Source organism: Argopecten irradians, chromosome 15, assembly GCF_041381155.1.
Source record: "Argopecten irradians isolate NY chromosome 15, Ai_NY, whole genome shotgun sequence".
Taxonomy (NCBI): Eukaryota; Metazoa; Mollusca; class Bivalvia; order Pectinida; family Pectinidae; genus Argopecten; species Argopecten irradians.
This window is the reverse complement of record NC_091148.1, coordinates 19810438-19834108: the sequence shown is the minus strand read 5'-3', so window position 1 is coordinate 19834108 and position 23671 is coordinate 19810438. Positions and strand designations below refer to the sequence as shown.

Below are 23671 nucleotides of genomic sequence, written 5' to 3'. Positions count from 1 at the left end.
TTTTCAATATTTGGTAGACTATTTCATTTAAGAGATAATTGATTGAGTCTATCGTGAAATTATCAAAGCTGAAATGTTTATTATTTCTTGGGTAGATCTATACATAAACACTTTGAAATGGAGCTCAACAAAAACAAATGATTTCACAGTAACATGTTTTAATTTGCTAGTACCATAATAGTATAATAGTATCTCTTACACTTTCAGTATCTGTACCGTTAAAGGAGATCATATCGCACACCCCGCCACATGTTTTAATTTGCTAGTACCATAATAGTATCTCTTACACTTTCAGTATCTGTACCGTTAAAGGAGATCATATCGCACACCCCGCCACCAAATCCAGCCAGAATCATTCTACGTAGCTGTCGAAAGGGGACATAAAGACTTCCAACCTGGAAATTATTCATTGTCACGACAGGATCAAAAAAACTTCACCGTCAGTCCATTCTATTCGTCAAGGTAAGGTCAAATCGCAACATGCAGCAGTCATAACAGAATAATCTCTGCTCCAGATTAACCCTTGATCTTGTCGCCATTATCTTAACCAACACTTTTATGGAGACACACCTAAATTTTGCAATTGCAGAATTCGACCCAAAAAGTGCCCTGTTTTAGTGCTGTTCTTCCTTTTTCAGAACTTATATTTAACTTGACTTGAATAAATACAGACTTAGAAAACAGAGTATTTATCTCTATTAGATTTATTTTGTAAATTGTTTAATAGCTTACTCTGTGCAATAATATTGTGAAATGTTCAGCCCAAATTTGATTCATATTTCAATTTTTTACTGTACTGTGTGCTTATTGAGTCGAATGCGGTACTGCAATAAATTTGATTATTCAGCAGAAAAATTCCAGACTGTTCTTTGCCCATTGCGAAATGTGACCCATTGAAGTGTTCATTTTCCCTTAAGTAATTCATTTTATCTAAATAATTGAATCACTTTTTTTGTTTTAATCCTTCTTATATGTTAAAGAATTAGGGTATTTTTCAGGTTTATTTTTTAAAATTTCATTTTGATTGTATTTTTTTTATCGTTGTAAACGGATTATATTTTCTTCACCTAATTTACAAAGTTATGATTATCTCCCTTGTTTGAACTTAATAAAGTCCCTTGTAAACTCATGCTTTAAAATGCTTCTGTTCTTAAATCTTTGTTCAATTATGTTTGTTTTGTCTCTTAATTTCTTTGATTTATCTCCCCTTGGTTTATCTCCCCTTGATTTGAATGTGTCGCACATGCATTGCACATCTTGTTTGATATGAATCACATATGCATTCTTATTCACTTTTTTGTGAATTTTGATAACTAAAGAAAGTATGTTGACAGTTTCAGCTGGATAGGATTTTAAAAAAAAGGACTGAATATGGCATATCATCCTTTGTAAAATGTAAAAATTGCAAATTATTAGTTAAGAATTTAGATTTATTTGAAAGGTCAACTATAAAATAAGATATGTACTACAATCAATTTGAATTTGTCAACAAGCTTTTTGTGGTAAGGTGTCACCATAGAAACCATCTGATCATCTGTTGTCAAACTGAGTAACAGTCCAGCCTCATTTTGGTTTTCGATGATTGGTTTCTTGTTTGCAGATCACGGGACACTGCATACCTATGGCAAGACCCGGGAAGGTAACATTATATATAATGTAGGAACTAGAACTTATATATGGCTGGGGTTTGTTAAGCTTAGCTGAACACAAAATGTTTGTTAGTTACCATGGTAATGACACAGTTCAGCCATATTATGATAGGTTACACAAATTCTTAATATAATCCGTTATATTTGATCAAACCATTGTCATTGGAAACACCATTGGATATTTTTGGTTATGTGTGTGTAGGTTACCATGGTTACTGCAAACATATTGTAGATTTCTTTATTTTCAGCTTGTGGTAAAATCCATTTTGAAAATAACATTCAGGCTTCAGTTTGTAATGTTTTCCTCCATTCTTTTTAAAGATAGTTTTAATAAAATTAGCTTTATAATATGTGTATAACCCAAATTGAAACTAAATTTCAATGATTCATTGTATGAAAATAATAGTAAACATAAAATTAATCGTATCTAGAATTTAAACATTTTTTTTTTACTAATCATTTCTAATAAATGTTGCAATGGTTACACAAACATTTCTTTTTGGAGTTTCCATGGTAACATAGCATTAATACATATTGCATCTGAAAGATGCTCCATCGCTGACATGTTGTATTTTTCCTCTTTCAAAAACAGGAGCAGACAAACTAGTATTTTTGATGCTGTGAAACAGCATTCTTAGGTACGCTCGGTCGGGAGCCTTTGCAGATCAAAACAATGAAACCACTCAGAAATGAAAATTAAAAGTTGTTTTGTTCATTTCACATATTACTTGATGGTATGAAAAAATAAAGCATCAATATTCAAAACCACAGGCATTGAATTTGTACATACATATACACCATGGATGGAGTGTTTTAAGTGTTCAGTTGGGACTCTATGACATTTATATTACTCCGAGATCATTGGTCTCCTGAAAATCACGAACAACGCCTTCCTCACTGTCTTCCTCCGCGGCAGACTTTCGGTGGATTTTGGATTTTGTATGTTTATTAAAATTTTTACATAATTCATGCTACTGATCGATTATTGCAATATAATGTTAGGAAGGTAACTGCAAAAGAAAGTTCTCATAACGCTTATAAAGTTTTTTGTGTTGGTTGTATTGACGAACTATATCTGATGAAATTATTGCGCAGTAAAAGTTTATAGTTTGAGTTCGCACGAGTTTCCTCTCTTGTTCTGGTACTGAGAGCTGTGTCTTTTGTTTATCGACAACTGCGTTATATTGAAAGGGAAAAAGTACAAAATTTATCAACATAAAATTACAATATATAATGATGATATAGATCTATAAATGTACGAGCAATTTAAAGTGACAAATGAACTTATATTGCCGTGTAATGTACGGTAGCCTTTTGAAGACTTGCTAAAGTCCCATGCATTACATGAAGTTTTCTTGATGTTAGTGTTCTTATGAATTCAAAAGAAATTCGAGTATTATAAGTAACCAAACAATGTACCTTTTATATGGCAAAACTATATGGCAATGATTTATTATTAGTCAAAAGTTTAAATATAAAATATCTTTCAGTTATTTCAGGAAAATGAGTTATTCATCTGATTGTTCTTGAAACAACGTTAAATATCATAAAATGAATATGGTATACCGTAAATATATTTTGTTAAACTCCGAAATTCAACACTGCACACTTAGTATACTAAATTCAATATTTAAATGAAAAACCAATTTCTTTATTCCTTTGTTTGAGTCCTTCATTCACAGCATCTATGAGTGGCCTTGGCACTTTGATTATTCAGTTACTTACTACCCCATTACCCCATTGAAAATTTTGAGCTTCTTATTTTACTTTAAGATGAAAATATTAAAAACCGTCGCACTATGTTCCATATCGAATAAAGAACTAATAGTGCATGCACCAAATGCAAAATAAATAATCTTATATTATTTTTAGTGTTAATTGAATATATATATACATGGGTAAAGACTAATTATGGTTCAAATAATGAGTATCTTTTATGCTCTGTCGGCGATGGAGCATCTACAGGTTATTGGTACTCAAGTCAATAATTTTTATTTGATTATTTGTTAAATCAACAAATTTAGCTACCCTAAGAATGATTTTGTCACGAATTCACAAACATTATGTGCAAACATTTTTTTGTTTAAATTACATTGTAATGTATCCATTTATTAATCAATGAAACTGTTGATCTCGCCTTAAATTGATGAATACTGATGGTTTTAGATTTTTTCACTATTTGTTGAAATTTGATTTTTATCCTGTATTTTTATTCACTTTGAAACTTTTTATGTATGGCTTTTATATCCATAATTCTCTTAAGATAGAAAATAATTAGATTTGTGAATTTAAAACATATCTTTCGTATGAGTGCTGCCATATTGGAAAAATTCAAACAAGTTTCATAAGGCGGTGTCGTATCAATTCAATACAACTGGCCCAACCTTGCAAAAGGAACGATCGGTATAACAAACCATTTGTGACCAGCTACATCCTGCTAAGTTATTAAGGCAATTATTGTAAAACGTAGTCACAGGAAGTGCACAATGCATGTTACCTATTGTTTCTTAGCATGCACGTTACATCATAACGATCAGACTTAATTAAATCCGCTTTGATCTGAGATTTGAGTCTGCTTTGATTTTAGCTTGAATAGTCCCTAATAATCCTAATTTTACCATTTATGATTATCACAGAAAGTAAATATACCTTCACTCATTGTCGACAATTTGTCCTTTATATCGCCAAGGAAATTATTTGTTTAAAACCTCCATTGGATTATGGAATGAATATGTAGCTTTGTAATAACATCAGTAATAATATTTTGAAAAGTTCAAAACAGCGTACAACACTGTAATTATAAAATACAAAGGGAAAATGAGAAAGAAATTTGCTTTTATATTTAAGTGCTTTGTTATATATATAAAAAATGTGTAAAATGTACTTTCATTGAGAATAAATCAATCACTTTCTTAATTATTTATATTTGTTAAGCAGACTGTGTAGAAGTCGCCTTCATTTTCTTCAATTTCATTATCAATTTTGGTAAAATGTAGACATATTACTTGACCTGTTGCCAGATAGCAGATACATGTAATAAGAAAATATTACATTAACATTAAATAAATGATGTTAAAATTTTAACAAAGAAAGCCATTGTTAAGGGAGGTAATTAACATCTATTGAAGGGAGATAACTTCCAATAAAGAGAGATAACTCCAAATGAAGGGAAAAATCTTGGAACTTTCATGATTACTGATAATATATCATTATTGTAAATTAAGAATTTGTTGTGGTAATAAATTAATTTGCACGTGAATGTATTTTTCATTGAGCATACTTTAGAATAAGATTAGTTTTATTTACTTATACCATAATATGACAAATTTCCATTACCTGGAAAGACATTATCTGAAGTTTCAGTTTGATTAAAAAGATTTCAGCATTCAAAATATCTTTAATATATATCTACAACTAACTTTTTGATTATAATTTTACAATAGAATTGTATAAAATTTTATTTTAATTGTACTCATTTATTTTTGTTAACAATTAGCGGATTAGTTTTACAAGACATACAGTTGTGATTTTTGAAAAAGATTTCTTTATTATTTTTTAAGAAATTATCTCAAATCTGAAAATTTTGATCTTTGCAAACTTGTTTTGAAATGGAAATCATTAACTTTACTAGTAGTAAAAAAATTATTTACATTAGCCTCTAGTGTTGAGTATTAGACTCTCATCAACTTGTGATAATGCGTTGTACACTGCACCTTGTTAGGTTGAACCTTCTAGTTGGAAAAATGACCCTGTTTAATCTAAAATGTTGTATTGATTCTGACCAAACTATTCCATCATTGCATATTACAGAATTACCTCCCTTGGGGATAGGTGTCCATTGTGATGTCATTATTTTGTGAATTCATGTTGTTATTCTCCAAAAATTATTACGTTACGCTAGCAAACACATGACATCACAATCAATACCTTCCCACAAGGGCAGATATTCACTAAACATTTAAATACACTTAACACAAACGTTTTGATGACTGTCAACCTTCATGGTTTTGAAGATGTTTTAATTTGATTGAACTAACACCAAACATGGCTGATTGTACAATGGCTGATATATGTTTAAGTAAAGTATTCGGTATTTTGTATTAGATATATAATAATATTTAACTAAAAACATTGTTTGTCTTACAGTCAATGTAAAATTACCTGCATGTATTACATTGTATTTTCTGGTTGTGATATTACCTGCCAATGTATTGTATGAAGGTATCGCCCATTATTGTTTTATGGTATTGTTGTTTCACAGCAACAACTCTAGACCTACAACCTGGACAAGGTAAATCCCCGGCACCTGATTGGCTGTCTCACTTACCCAGCATGCTTCACTTACACAATCTCTCCCAGGGTTCAATGGGGTCCCTCCTTCGCCTCTGTCAATGGCTCTCAGACAGACCATCTGTTGACCTCAGGTCACAAAACATCACTGCCAATTTTGTTGGTAAAATGTCACCACGATTGTTTTTGAAATGGTGGATGTTATATGCAAATTTTTGGGTTTAATTAATATTGAATGATCAAATTCTATTCTATCATAGCCAGCAGTTATTTATAAGAAAATTACACAAAGGGAAACTTGAAATATGTATGAAAGAATTAATGCGTCTGAGGTTTGTTTGTTTGTTGTTTTTTTTTCTCTAAAATCTTGAAATTTCTGTGGGTTCGTTTACAGAGCTGAAATAACGGGACTGCATTGAACTCTGGGAGAGATTAATTGATAATATTATTATTCATCGTGTCAACTGTTTGGTTAAAAAAATAGCAAGTTCAATCACTTATCCTAAGGTCTTTAATAATTGGAGTGTCACTATATCAATTTAAAATATCCTTATTTATCAAAAGCCTAATTGATTTTGTGATCATGTTTTATTTTCACTAAATCACTCATTTATGATTACCCAGCATGCTTTGTGTTTGTGAGCAATAACCTACCCAGAATGCCCCATTTACCCAGCATGCATTACCAAGTGACCCGTTTGGTAACCTTATGTTCCCAGCATGCATATAACTCACCAGAAATATTTCAATCATTTGCAAGTGTGCATTTTTTGGTTTTCAAGAAATTAGTACTGAATAAGCTGGATTTCACATGTTTCCTAGATGTGTGTTTCTATAGTAGAATTAGACCAGATCAGTCATGGATGACCAGGTATTGGTAGAGCATTCAGCTTGCGTTTTGGGTCCTGGGTTCGAATCCTGGTATGACCATTACATTTTCTCCTCTCCTGTTACATTTCAAAAAACATTATGCATGATTTGAAGTTGGTGGACGTCTTTTGGCTCAATATTTTCATGCATCTTGCCTTTTTCCATTCATTTTTGCACAATATGTTCTACCATATATACCATATATACTGGGCTGATCGATATATCAGACTCACTGCAAACAATCATACCAGGCCATCAGATTGACATAGTATTATCTTCACCATTTTTAAATCTATAGTATTATGGCCTAAAGTAAATTGACACAGGGATTTTGAGATGGAACAAAGAACACAAGTGTCTATGTATACTATTCTTGCTGACAAGTATTACCAAAGAACTGTATATTTGGAAACCATTGTCAGATTGGCAAACATTTGCTTGCCTTACATAACATTGTCAGGTGGTGGACTGATCATAATCTTATCATTATTAACATGGAAATTGAGGAGTTCATGTTGAGATAACCATACATACTTTTTGTCAATAATTTGTGAATAAGGATACCGTATTTGACCCAATAAGCGCACTCATCCCTATAAACGCCACTCCCTCTTTTTGAAGCCTAAATTTCACTGACTTCAAATTAAATCCAAATTGAAACTATGAGAACTGTAGGTTTCCCTATTTGATGTACTTTGTAAATTGATTAATGGCTAAATTACTATGTGCCATTATCATTGTCCTATTACGCGCCCCTTCATTTTCCATTTTTTCAACTACCCTGAGCACTTATTGGATTGAATAAGGATATATCCCTTTTCTGTCTGTGAGTGTGAAGTAAGAATAGGCATAAGTGCTCTTTAGTAAGCTAAGCTGATAGTGAGCTTATAATCTAGATAGTTAATATTAGATCGATCTACTTTAATTACATGTAGACATTGCTAGTTTTAGTAACTATGGGTGATGAAGTGCAGTATAAGTATACTGTTACAAGAGTTATTTTTATGTTGTGTTCATGTCATTTTAAATCATCCTTTATTTTAATGATGTCTTCATTAGATAGTTAGCCATCTGAATGCCAAACTAGGCTTTTTATTTTGGTCTATTTTTGGCTTATTTTAAATTAATTGATTTAGTTCTTTACTTGATAATTAGTTTTTTACCCTGAATGACGTCATTCTGAGAAATATTTTAAAAGATATTCTGATATGTTAAACAGATTTAATGATGAAATTAATTGTGTTAGAGGAAACGTTCTTGCCTTCAAGGGGAATAACTCCTGATATGTCAATGTTCCATTTGAGTCTGCATAAATTATGATATCATTAATAGATATGAAAGTGCCATGAATCAAAAATGGACTAATCAAATCGATGATTCTTTAATTTTTAATTCTTTAAAAGCCAATTTACTGTAAGATATCAGATTATGTGTATAAGAGTATTATCAATATCAATCGGATTAAAATACTGATCACCATTATACACTATGTTATGGTCATAATCTGACTAGATATTGTTCTAATCCGACTAAACATGGTCATAAGATGACTAAATATGGTCAAAATATAAGTTTATATATCCATATGTTGACTAAATATGGTCAGAATTTGACTATATATGGTGATAAGATGATTAGGGTCCAAATTTGATTAAATATAGTTTTTTGAGGAAAGTTGGAATGCGACTAAATATGGTCATAAGATGACTAAATATTTGGACATAGAATGACTAAATATGGTCAAAATTTGATAAAATATGGTCATAAGATGAAAGTCAGAATGCGACTGAATATGGTCAGAATATTATGATTAACCATTTCTTGACTATTTACACAGTAAATACAGTGCCCCAGTACCACCCATTAGGCCTTCTCCTAACCAGTCTGTAGCCAGCCATCCGGAGACCAACCTTAGGTAGGTACTACAGTAGGTGACATTCCCAAGTACTAGTCATGTGACATTTTGAGGTAGGTCATGTGACTTGAATGCCACCCTAGAGATACATTAAGGTCAGTTGACTGGCACTTGAGATATAATATTAAGTCATGTGATTGTTGTATCATATTTGAGATAAATACCTGGTTATTATCCCCCGCCCAACGAAGTTGGCGGGGATATACAAATGGGTTCCGTCCGTCCGTCCGTCTGTCTGTCCGTATGAATTGTTTCCGGAGCATAACTCTAAAACCAGTAGAGATTTTTCCACAAAACTTCATACACACATTGGTCTTATGGTGTAGTAGTGCCTTTTGCTATTTTTAGGTTTTCATTTTTTGCATTTTTTCCGTAACCATGGAAACATTGCTGAAAATATCATATTTTTGTACCAGGTCCATTCCGGAGCATAACTCTAAAACCAGAAGAGATATTTCCACTTAACTTCATAGACACATTGGTCTTATGGTCTAGTAGTGCCTTTTGCTATTTTAAGGTTTTCACTTTTTGTACTTTTTTCTGTAACCATGGAAATATTGCTGAAAATGGCAGATTTTTGTGTAAGAATCGTTTCCGGAGCACAATTCTAAAACCAGCAGAGATATTTCCATGAAACTTCATAGACACATTTTATGTAGGACTTCTAATTTTGTATTATGCTTTACTTTTTATTTAATATGCATGCAGTAAAACTCAGATATATCAAACTCAATTACTATGAACATTCACTTAATTCCTATGTAACTCGTCGCTGTTTAAAACAAATCAAAAATTGCACTGTTAGCTGCTGAACTTTGTTAAAGCTAAGATCAATTCTGGTATTTTTCAAAGAAGCAAATGTTTTCAAAGTTGGTTTCACTTTGTTAAAAAAAAACATAAATATGTTTTGTATATATTCTTCAATTGCAGTTGGGTTTTAAAATACTTTCCCTATACTCTTACTAGCATATAAAATTAATGCATTAATTGATTTAGCTCTCCATTGGCGGGGGATCTGAATGACTATGTCCTTGTTATACTTTATGATTGTCAAACATGCATTGTTTTCCCATTCATAACTCATTCACTCCTGAAATTTCATAATGGACTGGTCTAGTCTTTGATTTGGAAGAGTCTAAATGTGTCTTCAGGGGTGAATGAGATAAAAATGGATGAAAACCTATAATTTTACTGACAGCAATCTTTGCTTAGCAGATGTTGTATGCTTGTCATGTAGAAATTTCCAATTATGCTAGCCAACCGAAAGCTAAAAATTGAAGCCAAATTTTTCAAACAATATATTTTAACAGGTACGCTAGAATGAGATAAAACCCTAAAATAATTTTGTATAAGTTCTACAATTGTATCTTCACAATAACTATAATTGTTGATGTTCTTGTTTAGACGCCGGAAAATACAAAATGCCCAACATGAAGATGTTCACCAAAAAGCAGTGAAGCATAAACGGACACCAGAAAAGAGAACGCGGCAGGTCGACTATGACCAAGGTGAGTTAGAGGTCAAAGGTCAAGGACATATTGATTGAGCGAAGTCATTACACTATATTTACTTCATAATAAGATATAGCTGTAAACAATACCTATCACAATCAAATTCAGTGATTATGGTCAAGTAGAAGGGTCAAGGTCAAAAAGGTAAAAATAGAACTCATATGTTAGATCAAGGTTACGTACATTAATTAAAAATTCATTTGTATAAGCTTTCTTATTTGAATGTTTTGAAGATTTCATGTAACAAATGAGCAGATAATATCTGAAATGAATCCTGATACAGCTGCTTAAAAACACTAAAATTAAGACTCCGAAGTTGGATATTATCCTATTTATTAACACCGGGACAACAAACCTATTTTCCTAGATCACAGGGGTTTGATACCATGTGACGGAGCCATTGACCTTAAAACTAATCTGTTTGTAGATGATTCCAATGTTTTCCGAGCCAAGAAAGAGAACAAGGCTACCAGGAATGCCAAAGAGGTGCAGGAGACCCGCGACACAAAGACTGATGTCCCCATAGACCAACAGAGGGCAGAGCAGGTTGAGGTAAGAACCTTTTCCCACCCAGCCCTCACCCAAAAAAAAAAAACAAAAAAACTTATTACTGCACAAATAACAGATAAAATATATCCAATGGCATTCTCTTTCATTAACCTTATATCTGCACTAGATAATCTTGTCGCCAATTTTTCTATCTTTTACTTCTTTCACTTTTGTATCCCCCTATCAGACTTATCATTATTCTGTCTTCATCAAATAATGAGGAATCTGTTATTAGTTTCTTTATTTTTCCTTTTCTTACCTTTCATGAGCTGAATGCTTTTCTCCTTTCCTTCTTTCATAACTGTCTGTCCCCCTCTGAACTTCCATAACCACTATTATCTATTTAAAATGATGGCACTTGACCTTTTGACCCTTAGCCTCTTTTCTTTTTCGCCTCTAACCTGTCTGATCCCTTTCTGCCATTCTTTGTCTTTTTTGTGTTTATCTTTTCTTTTGTCAAACTTCACTCTTTTTCATTGACATATGACTCATCTATGTGCTCTACTTAATCGCTTGTGTCATTTTCTGACCTCTGACCTCTAAGTTGACCTCTCATGTTCTGTTGTGACCTCTAACCTCTTTTGCCCTATTCTGACCCCTTGTGTCCTATTCTGACCTCTAACCTTTCCCTGTCTCTCTTGCATTATCCTTTTACAGGAAGAGCTCCTTCCTCCCGACCATTACCATCTTACTCCTTTAGAGGTAAACCGGCGTCCCTCAGATGAGGACCATGTTTACACCAAGGTCAGGGGTTAAACTGGATATAGTTCCTGCACATGTCAATATTTCAATGAATAATTTGAGTCTGCCTTATTTGTTTATGGTCTTTCATGTTGTCAAGAAAACATATGATGAATTTGATTAAATCTTTTGCTAAGATTTTTTTCTGAGAACCATATTCTTTCCTGGATCATGGAGGTAGACAATATCTCTAGTTAAGGTTAAGATGTTAATTGTTGTTTGTATTTACTAGGCTACAATAATACACTTACTGTGATATATATCAATCATATGTTTAGTTTTGTGTGTGGAAATTGAAATATTATTTTAAAAAATATTTCAAATCAATTATTGGTCCTTTCATCAGACATCATAGTATTGATGTAAACTGATAATACTGATAATTTGATGATATTTGTATGTCTATAAATGTTTGTAAACAACAAATTATTTTTCTTGTGTTGCAGGAAGATATCAATGGCTTCGGTCAGGTAAGACAACTCTTTTGAAATCTCAGACTTGTGGTGTTGTATAAATGTCAGAGTGATCTTTAGTAAACTTGTCCAAATGTTTGAGTGATCTTTAGTAAACTTGTCCAAATGTTAGTGGTCTTTAGTAAATTTGTCCAAATGTCAGAGTGATCTTTTGTAAACTTGTTCTAATGTTAGAGTGATCTTTAGTAAACTTGTGCAAATGTTAGTGATCTAAGTAAATTTGACCAAATGTCAGAGTGATCTTTAGTAAACTTGTCTAAATGTTAGTGATCTTTAGTAAACTTGTCCAAATGTTAGTGGTCTTTAGCAAACTTGTCCAAATGTTAGAATGATCTTAAGTAAATTTGTCCAAATGTTAGATTGATCTTTAGTAAACTTGTGCAAATGTTAGTGATCTAAGTAAATTTGACCAAATGTCAAAGTGATCTTTAGTAAGCTTGTACAAATGTTAGTGGTCTTTAGCAAACTTGTCAAATGTTAGAGTGATCTTTAGTAAACTTGTGCAAATATAAGTGGTCTTTAGTAAATTTGACCAAATGTCAGAGTGATCTTTAGTAAACTTGTCCAAATGTTAGTGATCTTTAGTAAGCTTGTGCAAATGATAGTGATCTTTAGTAAACTTGTGCAAATGTTAGTGATCTTTAGTAAGTTCGTGCAAATGTTCGTGATCTTTAGTAAACTTGTTCAAACGTTAGAGTGATCTTTAGTAAACTTGTGCAAATGTTAGAGTGATCTTTAGTAAACTTGTGCAAATGTTAGTGATCTTTAGTAAGCTTGTGCAAATGTTAGAGTGGTCTTTAGTAAACATGTCCGAATGTCAGAGGGATCTTTAGTAAACTTGTCCAAATGTCAGAGTGATCTTTAGTAAACTTCCTAAACTATGTAGATATAATGATTGTGACATATTTTGTATAAAAGCCCATCGTCTATAACTCTGTAATATGCAGATATATTATTAGTGTTAAAAACATTCTCCAAAAAATAGTGGTTCTTTTTAGATTATATTCCTGGTATGAAAAATTTTGAATATAAATGTAAGTTTCAACTCTGTACAAAATGTACAGCTCATCACTGATTTCCCTACGTTGAGGTCTAAAGAATTACATTTTTGTCCTATATGTCAAAACATGATATTTTGGTGAAAGGTGTTAAAAGTTTCCTTACTTTGCTGCTTTTGAGTTTTTAATTTGATCAATTTGTAAATCTGTTTTCATTGGTATGTTATGTATGCTTCATATGACTGTGCTGCTTTTCATGTAGTTTCTGTTTAATGTTTAAACGTGATTAGTTACAAATAGTAAAAATCACGGGGTTTGTTTTTACCTGTAAACGGATATGCATGATTATCAGGTGATCATCTGTATCTGGTTACAGGCGTTGTTATTGGCGACAGGTTACAGTTGTCTGTTCTTAATGGATACAGGTATCTACAAGTATACAGTAATCTAGGGAATACAGGCAGGTCACTGTAACTTTGTATTTATGATTACAGGACGACAGAAGGTCACCCAGAGGGCATGCCTATACAAAGGTAGGTATGGCAAGGTGCATGCAAGCTCTGATGTAACCATGGTTACAGGATTCTGTATCCATGGTTACAAGAGGAAATTTAGTGTGCTGTATCCATAGTAACAGTATCATTGGTTAGAGGAGATAAACTAGTGTTCTGTATCCATGGTTACAGGACAGAAACTTGTATTCTGTATCCATGGCTACAGGAGAGGAACTACTATTCTGTCTCCATGGTTACAGTGAATATACACTGACACTATAAGGTAAGTAAGGAGGTCACATGTTGATCTCAACAAGTGATCACATGATTGCCATGTGACTTCAGTGCATCAAATCTGCTCCATAGCATGCTTAGATTTAGTTATTCAAGATTTAAATTAATGATCATGTATTTCTTTATGTGTTATATGTTTGTTGTGCTTATGTCAGCCATGTTGTTTTTTGTCTTTTTTTTTTTAAATTTTAAATACTGTAATGTCTTCATTGATTAAATAAAATGACTACATGTAATTAACAATTTAAAACAAATATTAGGCCATACCTATTTGATCAATTGTGACTAAATCATTCATTAACATGTAATAGAGTGAACTCAGAACATTTGGTTTATTGTAATGTTTTAGGTAAGTCTAATATGATGTACGATGTGCAGATATTTTGATAATTGCTATTGTGCTAGAAAAACAACAATAAATAACAACAAAATTTGTTAATTTGCTATGCTAGTAATACATGATATGTTGCTAGTTGCTGTAGAAAGAATTAGTCTATATTACAGAGTAACCTCCCTTGCAGGTTCTTTGAGCAAAATTTACATTTTTTTCATGACATTACACTCGCAAATATGTGACGTAATAACCAGTACCTACCCGCAAGAGCAGACAATTTTGTAATATGCAAATATAGAATACCACATAGCTGGTAAATTTTGCAGGTAAAACTTTCATTTTAGAAATATTTTTTTTTTTTTTTTTTTTTTACAAATTAAGCATTATACAATCTAAAGATACGTAACCATAGAACTTTTGGTGATATTCCAAAGAATCACAAAAATTTCATCTCTGTTAAAGTTACCAGTTATACTGATTGTTGGTTTTGATAAAATATGTAAAAATCTGTATGTGTAACTACAAATTACAAAATGTTTTCCTATTTCGTTTCAGGAGAAGTCAGACAAGGATATCAACCCTTACAAGGTCCTCGACCCAATCAAGAAAGATCAGCGCTCATCCACCCCATTGAATGATGATACTGATGATGAAGATGAAAAGAAAAAGGAGGAGGAGGTAGAAGACGATAGCTAATTTTTATCTGTGTACACTGCAGTTTTGTGTTTCCATTACAACAGCTATGTACTCTAGCTTTCAGTTTCCATGGCAACTGTGTACTCTAGCTTTCAGTTTCCATGGCAACTGTGTACTCTAGCTTTGTGTTCCCATGGCAACTGCATGCATTATCTGCTTTAAGTATCTATTAACTTCCTACATTGTCAGAATTCACTTTGTTTGTGCTAATATCATGAACTTTGTAATGATGCAAAAAAAAAAAAAAATAGTTTCATCAGTTAATGTAACCATGACAACTGAATGTTTGTCTTCTTTAATGCTTTTGTTTCCTTGACAACCAAATGCTTCATTCATTGTCACGTTTTTATTTTATTACTAAAAACAAAAACTTTGTAAAATATCTTGCACCATTATTTTGGATAATAACAACAGAATATTTGTTTGTAGTTAAGTTCAATTATCATCGTGACATTTATTTTTGTTTAATTTCTGATTAATATTTGTCACATCTCTGTGAATAAGTCCTGGTATTAAAACAATTATAGTCAATGCTCCCTCTCTAGTCTTTATTCTTTCTGACAACCTGTCAAACCTTTGTTTCCATGGTAAAAGACAACTCTCACCATATTTATGTCAAACAGTAATACATGTACTAACAAAGTCTGCAAAACCAGCTACATATTTGTAGCAATATACACAAAATAACACGAAAAGAAAATCTTCTGGCATGTAACAAGCCTATTTAACATGCTTTTACCACCATGTTTGATTGTGGCATTTATTTATTAGGCATATAAGCATTATAAATACACATTAGAGTTGTCTTTTACCTATAATTATTACTTTACATTGATGTTGAACTTTCTACTGACCTGACTATCTTTCTGCTCTCACTTCTGCCATACTTTAGCTGCGCTGCCCAGCAGTCATCTTTTCCTATGCTTTATCAGTGCTGCCAAGCAGAAGAACTTTCCCATGCTTTATCAGTGCTGCCTAGTAGAAGAACTTTCCCATGCTTTATCAGTGCTGCCTAGAAGAAGAACTTTCCCATGCTTTTACAGTGCTGCCCAGCGCAACGTTCAAATTTTCCCAGACTTCAACAGTGATGCCTGGTGGGGCCAGTTTCGGTCTGGTTTTCCTATACATTGACTATCTGTGGCTCTTAGTCTATTTGATGAATTTAAGATGTGTAAATATCTTTAAATGTTTAAATTAAGACATGTAAAATACCAACAAAATATAACAAAATAATAAGGCAATAAAATATACATTTTCAAACAGATAAAACTGTCTATAAAGTCCACCAAAACGACTGAGAAACATTGGCTTTATAGCCAAGTGGTTGTCATACACAGGTCAAATTGTGTTGAAATCGGTCACTGTGGACCCTAGAAAATGATCTTAATTAGCAGGTGGTGTTTATACAGAGGTGGTCACTAAGGCAGGTTTTACTGTAATAAGAAATCACACCTTCCGTTAGCATTGTTCTGTGTCACCAATATATCACTAAACAGTACTCAAGTTTTGGCCGACTCAATCAACAACAACAATAAATAACACCAACAACAAACACGAAAGAATAAATTGATGATATACAAATTACTTCTAAATTGAGAAGATAGCCCCTCCAAGTAATAACAAAAAGAATATGATTTTACATGTAAGTGATAGTTGCAGTTATTTTGTTTGATGCCTAAGAGTTTTTATTTTGTAACATTTTATTTGTGTCTTCGTTTCATTAACGGCAATACTTAGTATGATATCTTCATCCTAACTCTGAGTGATTTGACCTGTGTCACACCATGATGTAAATAAATATTTATGCTTTATCCATCAGAAGCTGTCTTTCTCTAATTGGAGCACCCATTGACCAATCGAATATCTGTCTTTCTCTAATTGGAGCACCCATTGAACAATTGAACATCCTTCTTTCTCTGATTGGAGCACCCATTGTCCAATGAGCATCCCTTTTTTCTAATTGGAGCATCCATTGACCAATGAACATCTTTCTTTCTCGAATTGGAGCAACCATTGACCAATGAACATAATTTTTCTTGAATTGGAGTATCCATCTTCTAATGAGCTTCTTTCCTTCTCCAGTTGGAATATTTATTGACCAATGAACATCTTTTTTTTAACTGGAGTTTCCATTGATCAATCATTTGTTCTGTACTTGTAACATCCAAAACTAGTGTCTATAAGTCTCTTTTTTTCCTAAATGGAGCAATCTTTGATAATCAGCACCATTTTTTTACTAACTCGAGTACCTATTTACCAATCAGTAGCTGAATTTCCTATTGAAAACATTCATTGACCAGTTGAGATTTTATTTCTATGATTATATCATTACTGTCAAAAAATCTCCCAACGTTGAAACTTTTGATTACCGAGTAATTTTTTTTCCTCACTATATGAACAAATGTACCAATTACATTGGTTCTGTAGGAATAAACTTAATCTCTAAATGCAATGTAATTTCTTAAATTAGGTGTTACTGATTTTTTTTTAGATGCAAGTATATTTTTTCAAACGAACATGCAGTATGCAGTATATCTTACTTGATAGGATTTCAACATGTAAAGAATCAAACATGTTTGTTTTTTATTTTGTTTTTAATTATTTGTAGTTGAAATTAATATTCATAGTAGAATGAAATGATAAATTGTTTCTTTTAAAATTGTAGAAATCCTCCATAATGAGTAGTTTTTAACTTCTAGATTTACTAACACTATACATATTTGTATACAATATTGCACCAACTATATGTTGTATCACGCCTGTTCTGTTAGCTTAGCACTAAGTACTAAAACTATTAATGTAAAATAGCACGTTTGTAGCTTAGCACTAAGTACTAAAACTATTAATGTAAAAGTGCACATTTGTGGATATTTTGTGTCTTTGTTCAATGATTTTGTGATTTTATATTATTTTTTTCCCTTTCTATCTTTATGATAATATCTTACATCATAATGTCAATTATCAGTGTTATTTTCATCATTAATTGAAAATCTGTTTATTAGAAAAATACTTGAATTATAAATGTTATCAACAAAATATATTTTAGCAAGATAATTTGATTCAGATAAATGTGTATTGACTTCCATGATAACATCATCCTAATGAATTAATAAATAGTACAATATCCCTCCTCCATCAATCACCATTACACTCTATCCTATCCATGACCATCCTTGATTTGTAGGTCAGGATGACCTATAGTCGTCATGTTTCGTCCGTTGTCGTCCGCCGTCCACCGTGCTTTAACTTTTCACAATTTGAACTTCTCAAGTTCTACAAGTGCGATTAGGCTGAAACTTGCATGAATGATCCTGACATGGTCCCGACAAAGTGTTGTTTTTTTTTGGGTTGATCTGAAATTCAAGATGGCTGCCAAAGCCACAATCTTGAAACCACATTTTGAACTTCTTCTTAAGTTTATCGGTACTATTTGGCTGAAACTTGCATGAATGATCCTGACATTGTCCCGACAAAGTGTTGTTATTTTTGGGTCAATCCGAAATCCAAGATGCTGCCAAAGCCACAATCTTGAAACCACTTTGAACTTCTTCTTAAGTTTATCCGGTACTAAATCTGAAACTTGCAAGAATGGACTGGTCCCGACAAAGTGTTGTTATTTTTAGGTCGATCCGCCAGCAGCCATCTTTAAAACACATTTTGAACTTTTTCTCAAGTTTTAACTGTACTTTTTGGCTGAAACTTGCATGTAATGATCCTGACAAAGTGTTGTTACATCTCTGGTTGATCCCAAATTGAAGATGGCTACCAAAATATGACACTTTATCTAATTGATTTCATATATGATAATTGCCAAGGTAGTCAGATGACCGTTAAGGCCCTACGGCCTCTTGTTATCCATACCCACCCCATATCTTATCCACCTACATTTATAATAATAACCTGTTACATAATGCGTAAATGTTAAATTTTGCGGGGCTAAAAAATTTTTCATTATCTTTTGTTTGGAAATTATTTGCGAGGATTTATTTTCATGAATCACCCTATAGCCTTTGAAAAAGTCATTTATGCAATGATTGTATTAATTTGATTTGCCAAGCATTAAGGAATTGTTGAATCATTATCTATACACCCTTTAAGCCATATCGCAAAAATTTCAAAACTGCTGAAATTTAATTCTCTTGCTACAGAAATTTTGACCCGCAAATTGTGACCAACAATTCCACATCGCATATATTCCCACCATCCTCGTTTATCCTATTTGAACCTTTAAGAATGTCTATCCCACTTCCCCATGTTTCTGTGACCAACACCACATTCCATTTCCAAAATCTGTCCACCATTACCCTCGTTGATCCCATATGAACTTTCAAGATAAGAATATCTCTTTAATAACTCTCACTTCCCTGTATTTTTCATATCTCCATTTCCATAGTCTGTCTCATTGCCATCCTTGTTGATCTAGTATTTGTCTTCAAAAACTCCCATTCCTCTGGAACTGACATATACCACCATTATCCCCATGACTTTATCCCTCACTGCCGTCCCTAGTCCCCACTAACACTGTCTGATCATGATTAACACCATACTACCATCCACAACTACTCCCATACAATCTATGTATGCAATGCCAATTTTCACAGGCTGCCACCAAGATACAGGCCAGTTTCCGTGGCCATCAGGCTCGCCAGGAAGTAGCTAAGATGCAGAAGAAGGACACAAAATCAACACCACCGAAGTCACCACCATCAAAGTCACCACCACCGACCAACAAGAACCAGAAAGAGAACACCCAGGACTCCATGACGGCAGCGGAAAATGAAGCAGCAGCTAAAATCCAGGCTGGTTTCCGTGGCTACCAGACTCGCCAGGAGTTAAAAGCCAAAGGTCATAAGGTACGTCCTGTTGATTCTCAAGGTGAAACAGGTGAGGCTACTAAGGTATCTAAGGAAAATAAAGAAAAAGAGGATGAAGCTGCAACAAAAATCCAAGCGAGCTTCCGTGGATATCAGGCTCGAAAGGATGTCAAAAAAATGCAAGACGAGAAAAAGAAAAATGAAGCTGCAACCTTGATTCAGGCCAACTTCAAAGGCTACAAGGTTAGAAAGGAGTTGAAGGAGAATAAAGGTGAGAAAAGTGGAGCAGAGAAAGGTGGAAAAGACAAAGGCGGAACAGAGAAAGGTGGAGCAGAGAAAGGCGGAGCAGAGAAAGGTGGAGGTGCAGAGCCTAAAGCTAAACCAAACTCCAATGAAAAACCAAAAAACGAGACTATGACTGATGACGAGGCTGCTACGAAAATTCAGGCGAGCTTTAGGGGCCATCAGGCTCGACAAGAACTCAAGAAAAAGGATAAGGTAGGTCAGGAGATGTAACTGTTAGTAATGCCTCTTCTCATTGGACATCTCTTATCCAGGTCACCAATAGATGTTCTTCTTACATATACAAACAGTGTAGTATACTCCATATTTGGTAATGGAGGATAATTTTAAAATATGTAATGAAAGGAATTATGAACTTCAGGAAGTGGTGATTTGGTTGCTCATGAGATGTCTTTTGAGATTAAAGATTAAAGCTAATTTGGATTGTAAAAATGAAAAAAAAAAATCAAATAAACAGAATGACGATTCAGACTTTTAAGTAAGAATTCCAAAAAATCTAGCTGATTGATTAGAGTTCTTGAAAGGATTTCAAGTTTTGTCTTTTTAACAGAGGAAAGAAAAATATTCATATACACTAACAATATTGGAAGAACCATCCAGAAATTATGAAATATTGTTGTTTTAACATAATGGCTGAAATTAGCCAGAATAAAGATTAACCAATATTTCAAACTTTATTGACCTTGATGTATTTTTTTTGTCACAGGATAACAGATGTATTTTGAAACATATAATTTATGTTTTATTTATTACTATTTCTGCCTAACTCAAGGGAGACAACTTGCAGAGGAATTTTAATCATTTACTGAACCCATTATACCAAATTATAAAGAATAACCTTTTTAGGTCATCTGACCCGAAGGGTCAGGATGACCTATAGTCATCATGTTTCGTCCGTCGTCGTGCGCCGTCCGCCGTGCGCCGTGCGCCGTGCGCCGTGCGCCGTCCGCCGTGCGTTAACTTTTCACATTTTGAACTTCTTCTCAAGTTTGACCAGTGGGATTGAGCTGAAACTTACCTGAAATGATCCTGAGATGGTCCCGACAAAGTGTTGTTATTTTTCAAGTCGATCCAAAATCCAAGATGGCCGCCACAGCCGCCATCTTGAAAACACATTTTGAACTTCTTCTCAAATTCTACCGGTGGGATTTGGCTGAAATTTGCATGAAATGATCCTGACATGGTCCCGACAAAGTGTTGTTATTTTTCGGGTCGATCCGAAATCCAAGATGGCCGCCACAGCCGCCATCTTGAAAACACATTTTGAACTTCTTCTCAAGTTCTACCGGTGCGATTCGGCTGAAACTTGCATGAAATGATCCTGACATGGTCCTGACAAAGTGTTGTTATTTTTCGGGTCGATCCGAAATCCAAGATGGCCGCCACAGCCGCCATCTTGAAAACACATTTTGAACTTCTTCTCAAGTTCTACCGGTGCGATTTGGCTGAAACTTGCATGAAATGATCCTGACATGGTCCCGACAAAGTGTTGTTATTTTTCTGGTCGATCCGAAATCCAAGATGGCCGCCACAGCCGCCATCTTGAAAACACATTTTTAACTTCTTCTGAAGTTCTACCGGTGCGATTTGGCTGAAACTTGCATGAAATGATCCTGACATGGTCCCAACAAAGTGTTGTTATTTTTCGGGTCGATCCGAAATCCAAGATGGCCGCCACAGCCGCCATTTTGAAAACACATTTTGAACTTCTTCTCAAATTCTACCGGTGGGATTAGGCTGAAATTTGCATGAAATGATCCTGACATGGTCCCAACAAAGTGTTGTTATTTTTCGGGTCGATCCGAAATCCAAGATGGCCGCCACAGCCGCCATCTTGAAAACACATTTGAACTTCTACTCAAGTTCTACCAGTGCGATTTGGCTGAAACTTGCATGAAATGATCCTGACATGGTCCCGACAAAGTGTTGTTATTTTTCGGGTCGATCCGAAATCCAAGATGGCCGCCACAGCCGCCATCTTGAAAACACATTTTTAACTTCTTCTCAAGTTCTACCAGTGCGATTTGGCTGAAACTTGCATGAAATGATCCTGACATGGTCCCGACAAAGTGTTGTTATTTTTCGAGTCGATCCAAAATCCAAGATGGCCGCCACAGCCGCCATCTTGAAAACACATTTTGAACTTCTTCTCAAATTCTACCGGTGGGATTTGGCTGAAATTTGCATGAAATGATCCTGACATGGTCCCGACAAAGTGTTGTTATTTTTCGGGTCGATCCGAAATCCAAGATGGCCGCCACAGCCGCCATCTTGAAAACACATTTTGAACTTCTTCTCAAGTTCTACCGGTGCGATTTGGCTGAAACTTGCATGAAATGATCCTGACATGGTCCCGACAAAGTGTTGTTATTTTTCGGGTCGATCCGAAATCCAAGATGGCCGCCACAGCCGCCATCTTGAAAACACATTTTGAACTTCTTCTCAAATTCTACCGGTGCGATTTGGCTGAAACTTGCATGAAATGATCCTGACATGGTCCCGACAAAGTGTTGTTATTTTTCGGGTCGATCCGAAATCCAAGATGGCCGCCACAGCCGCCATTTTGAAAACACATTTTGAACTTCTTCTCAAATTCTACCGGTGGGATTTGGCTGAAATTTGCATGAAATGATCCTGACATGGTCCCGACAAAGTGTTGTTATTTTTCGGGTCGATCCGAAATCCAAGATGGCCGCCACAGCCGCCATCTTGAAAACACATGTTGAACTTCTACTCAAGTTCTACCGGTGCGATTTGGCTGAAACTTGCATGAAATGATCCTGACATGGTCCCGACAAAGTGTTGTTATTTTTCGGGTCGATCCGAAATCCAAGATGGCCGCCACAGCCGCCATCTTGAAAACACATTTTTAACTTCTTCTCAAGTTCTACCGGTGCGATTTGGCTGAAACTTGCATGAAATGATCCTGACATGGTCCCGACAAAGTGTTGTTATTTTTCGGGTCGATCTGAAATCCAAGATGGCTGCCACAGCCGCCATCTTGAAAACACATTTTGAACTTCTTCTCAAGTTCTACCGGTGCGATTTGGCTGAAACTTGCATGAAATGATCCTGACATGGTCCCGACAAAGTATTGTTACATCTCTGGTTGATCCCAAATCGAAGATGGCTACCATGACACTATATCTAATTAATTTCCTATATGTTAAGGCCCTTGGGCCTCTTGTTTGAAATCAAATTTGTTGAAAGAAATTGAAAATGATCCTGACATGATCCTGACAAAGTGACACCATATATAATTAATTTTACTATTGTCAAGGTAGTCAGATGACCGTTAAGGCCCTTTGGGCCTCTTGTTTAGATTTACTTACTGCAAATTTCAACATTACAAAAATGTATACAGAATCGTCTCTGATTATTTTGCTTTTTTTTTTTCATTTATATTTGGTTGTAAAATTGTTAATCCTAGCATGGTTAATGTGTGGATGCATGAGTTGTTGCTATGGTGATTGAGAAATACCACATGTAAAATGCTGTGTTGTAGGTCAAGGCCACATATATGATATTATAATTGCATATACATTTAAAGAATGATAAAAAAAAAAATATGATATTATAATTGCATATACATTTAAAGAATGATAAAAAAAAAATCAAAATTTTACTTCAAATTTAACTTTTGACTTCTCAAATATGTTTTCAAGAGCATATTTGTAGTTAGTTGAACCATATTTTTGTGAGAAGAATTCTGTATTTGCATTTTACAGAGTTATATGCCC

At 34.0% G+C, this 23671-nt stretch overlaps 1 protein-coding gene across 1 annotated transcript in view; it reads left to right on the top strand.

Annotated features, from left to right (window-relative positions):
- The window catches only part of LOC138308658 (doublecortin domain-containing protein 2-like), a 139886-nt gene that overhangs the window by 105550 nt on the left and 10665 nt on the right, over positions 1-23671 (top strand). The window contains exons 7-17 of the mRNA XM_069249695.1: positions 313-462; positions 1601-1639; positions 5911-5940; positions 8647-8724; positions 10129-10232; positions 10663-10787; positions 11442-11528; positions 11972-11995; positions 13491-13529; positions 14674-14796; positions 19416-20126. Coding sequence (XP_069105796.1) covers positions 313-462; positions 1601-1639; positions 5911-5940; positions 8647-8724; positions 10129-10232; positions 10663-10787; positions 11442-11528; positions 11972-11995; positions 13491-13529; positions 14674-14796; positions 19416-20126 — 1510 coding nt within the window. The remainder of the gene's footprint in view (positions 1-312; positions 463-1600; positions 1640-5910; positions 5941-8646; positions 8725-10128; positions 10233-10662; positions 10788-11441; positions 11529-11971; positions 11996-13490; positions 13530-14673; positions 14797-19415; positions 20127-23671) is intronic.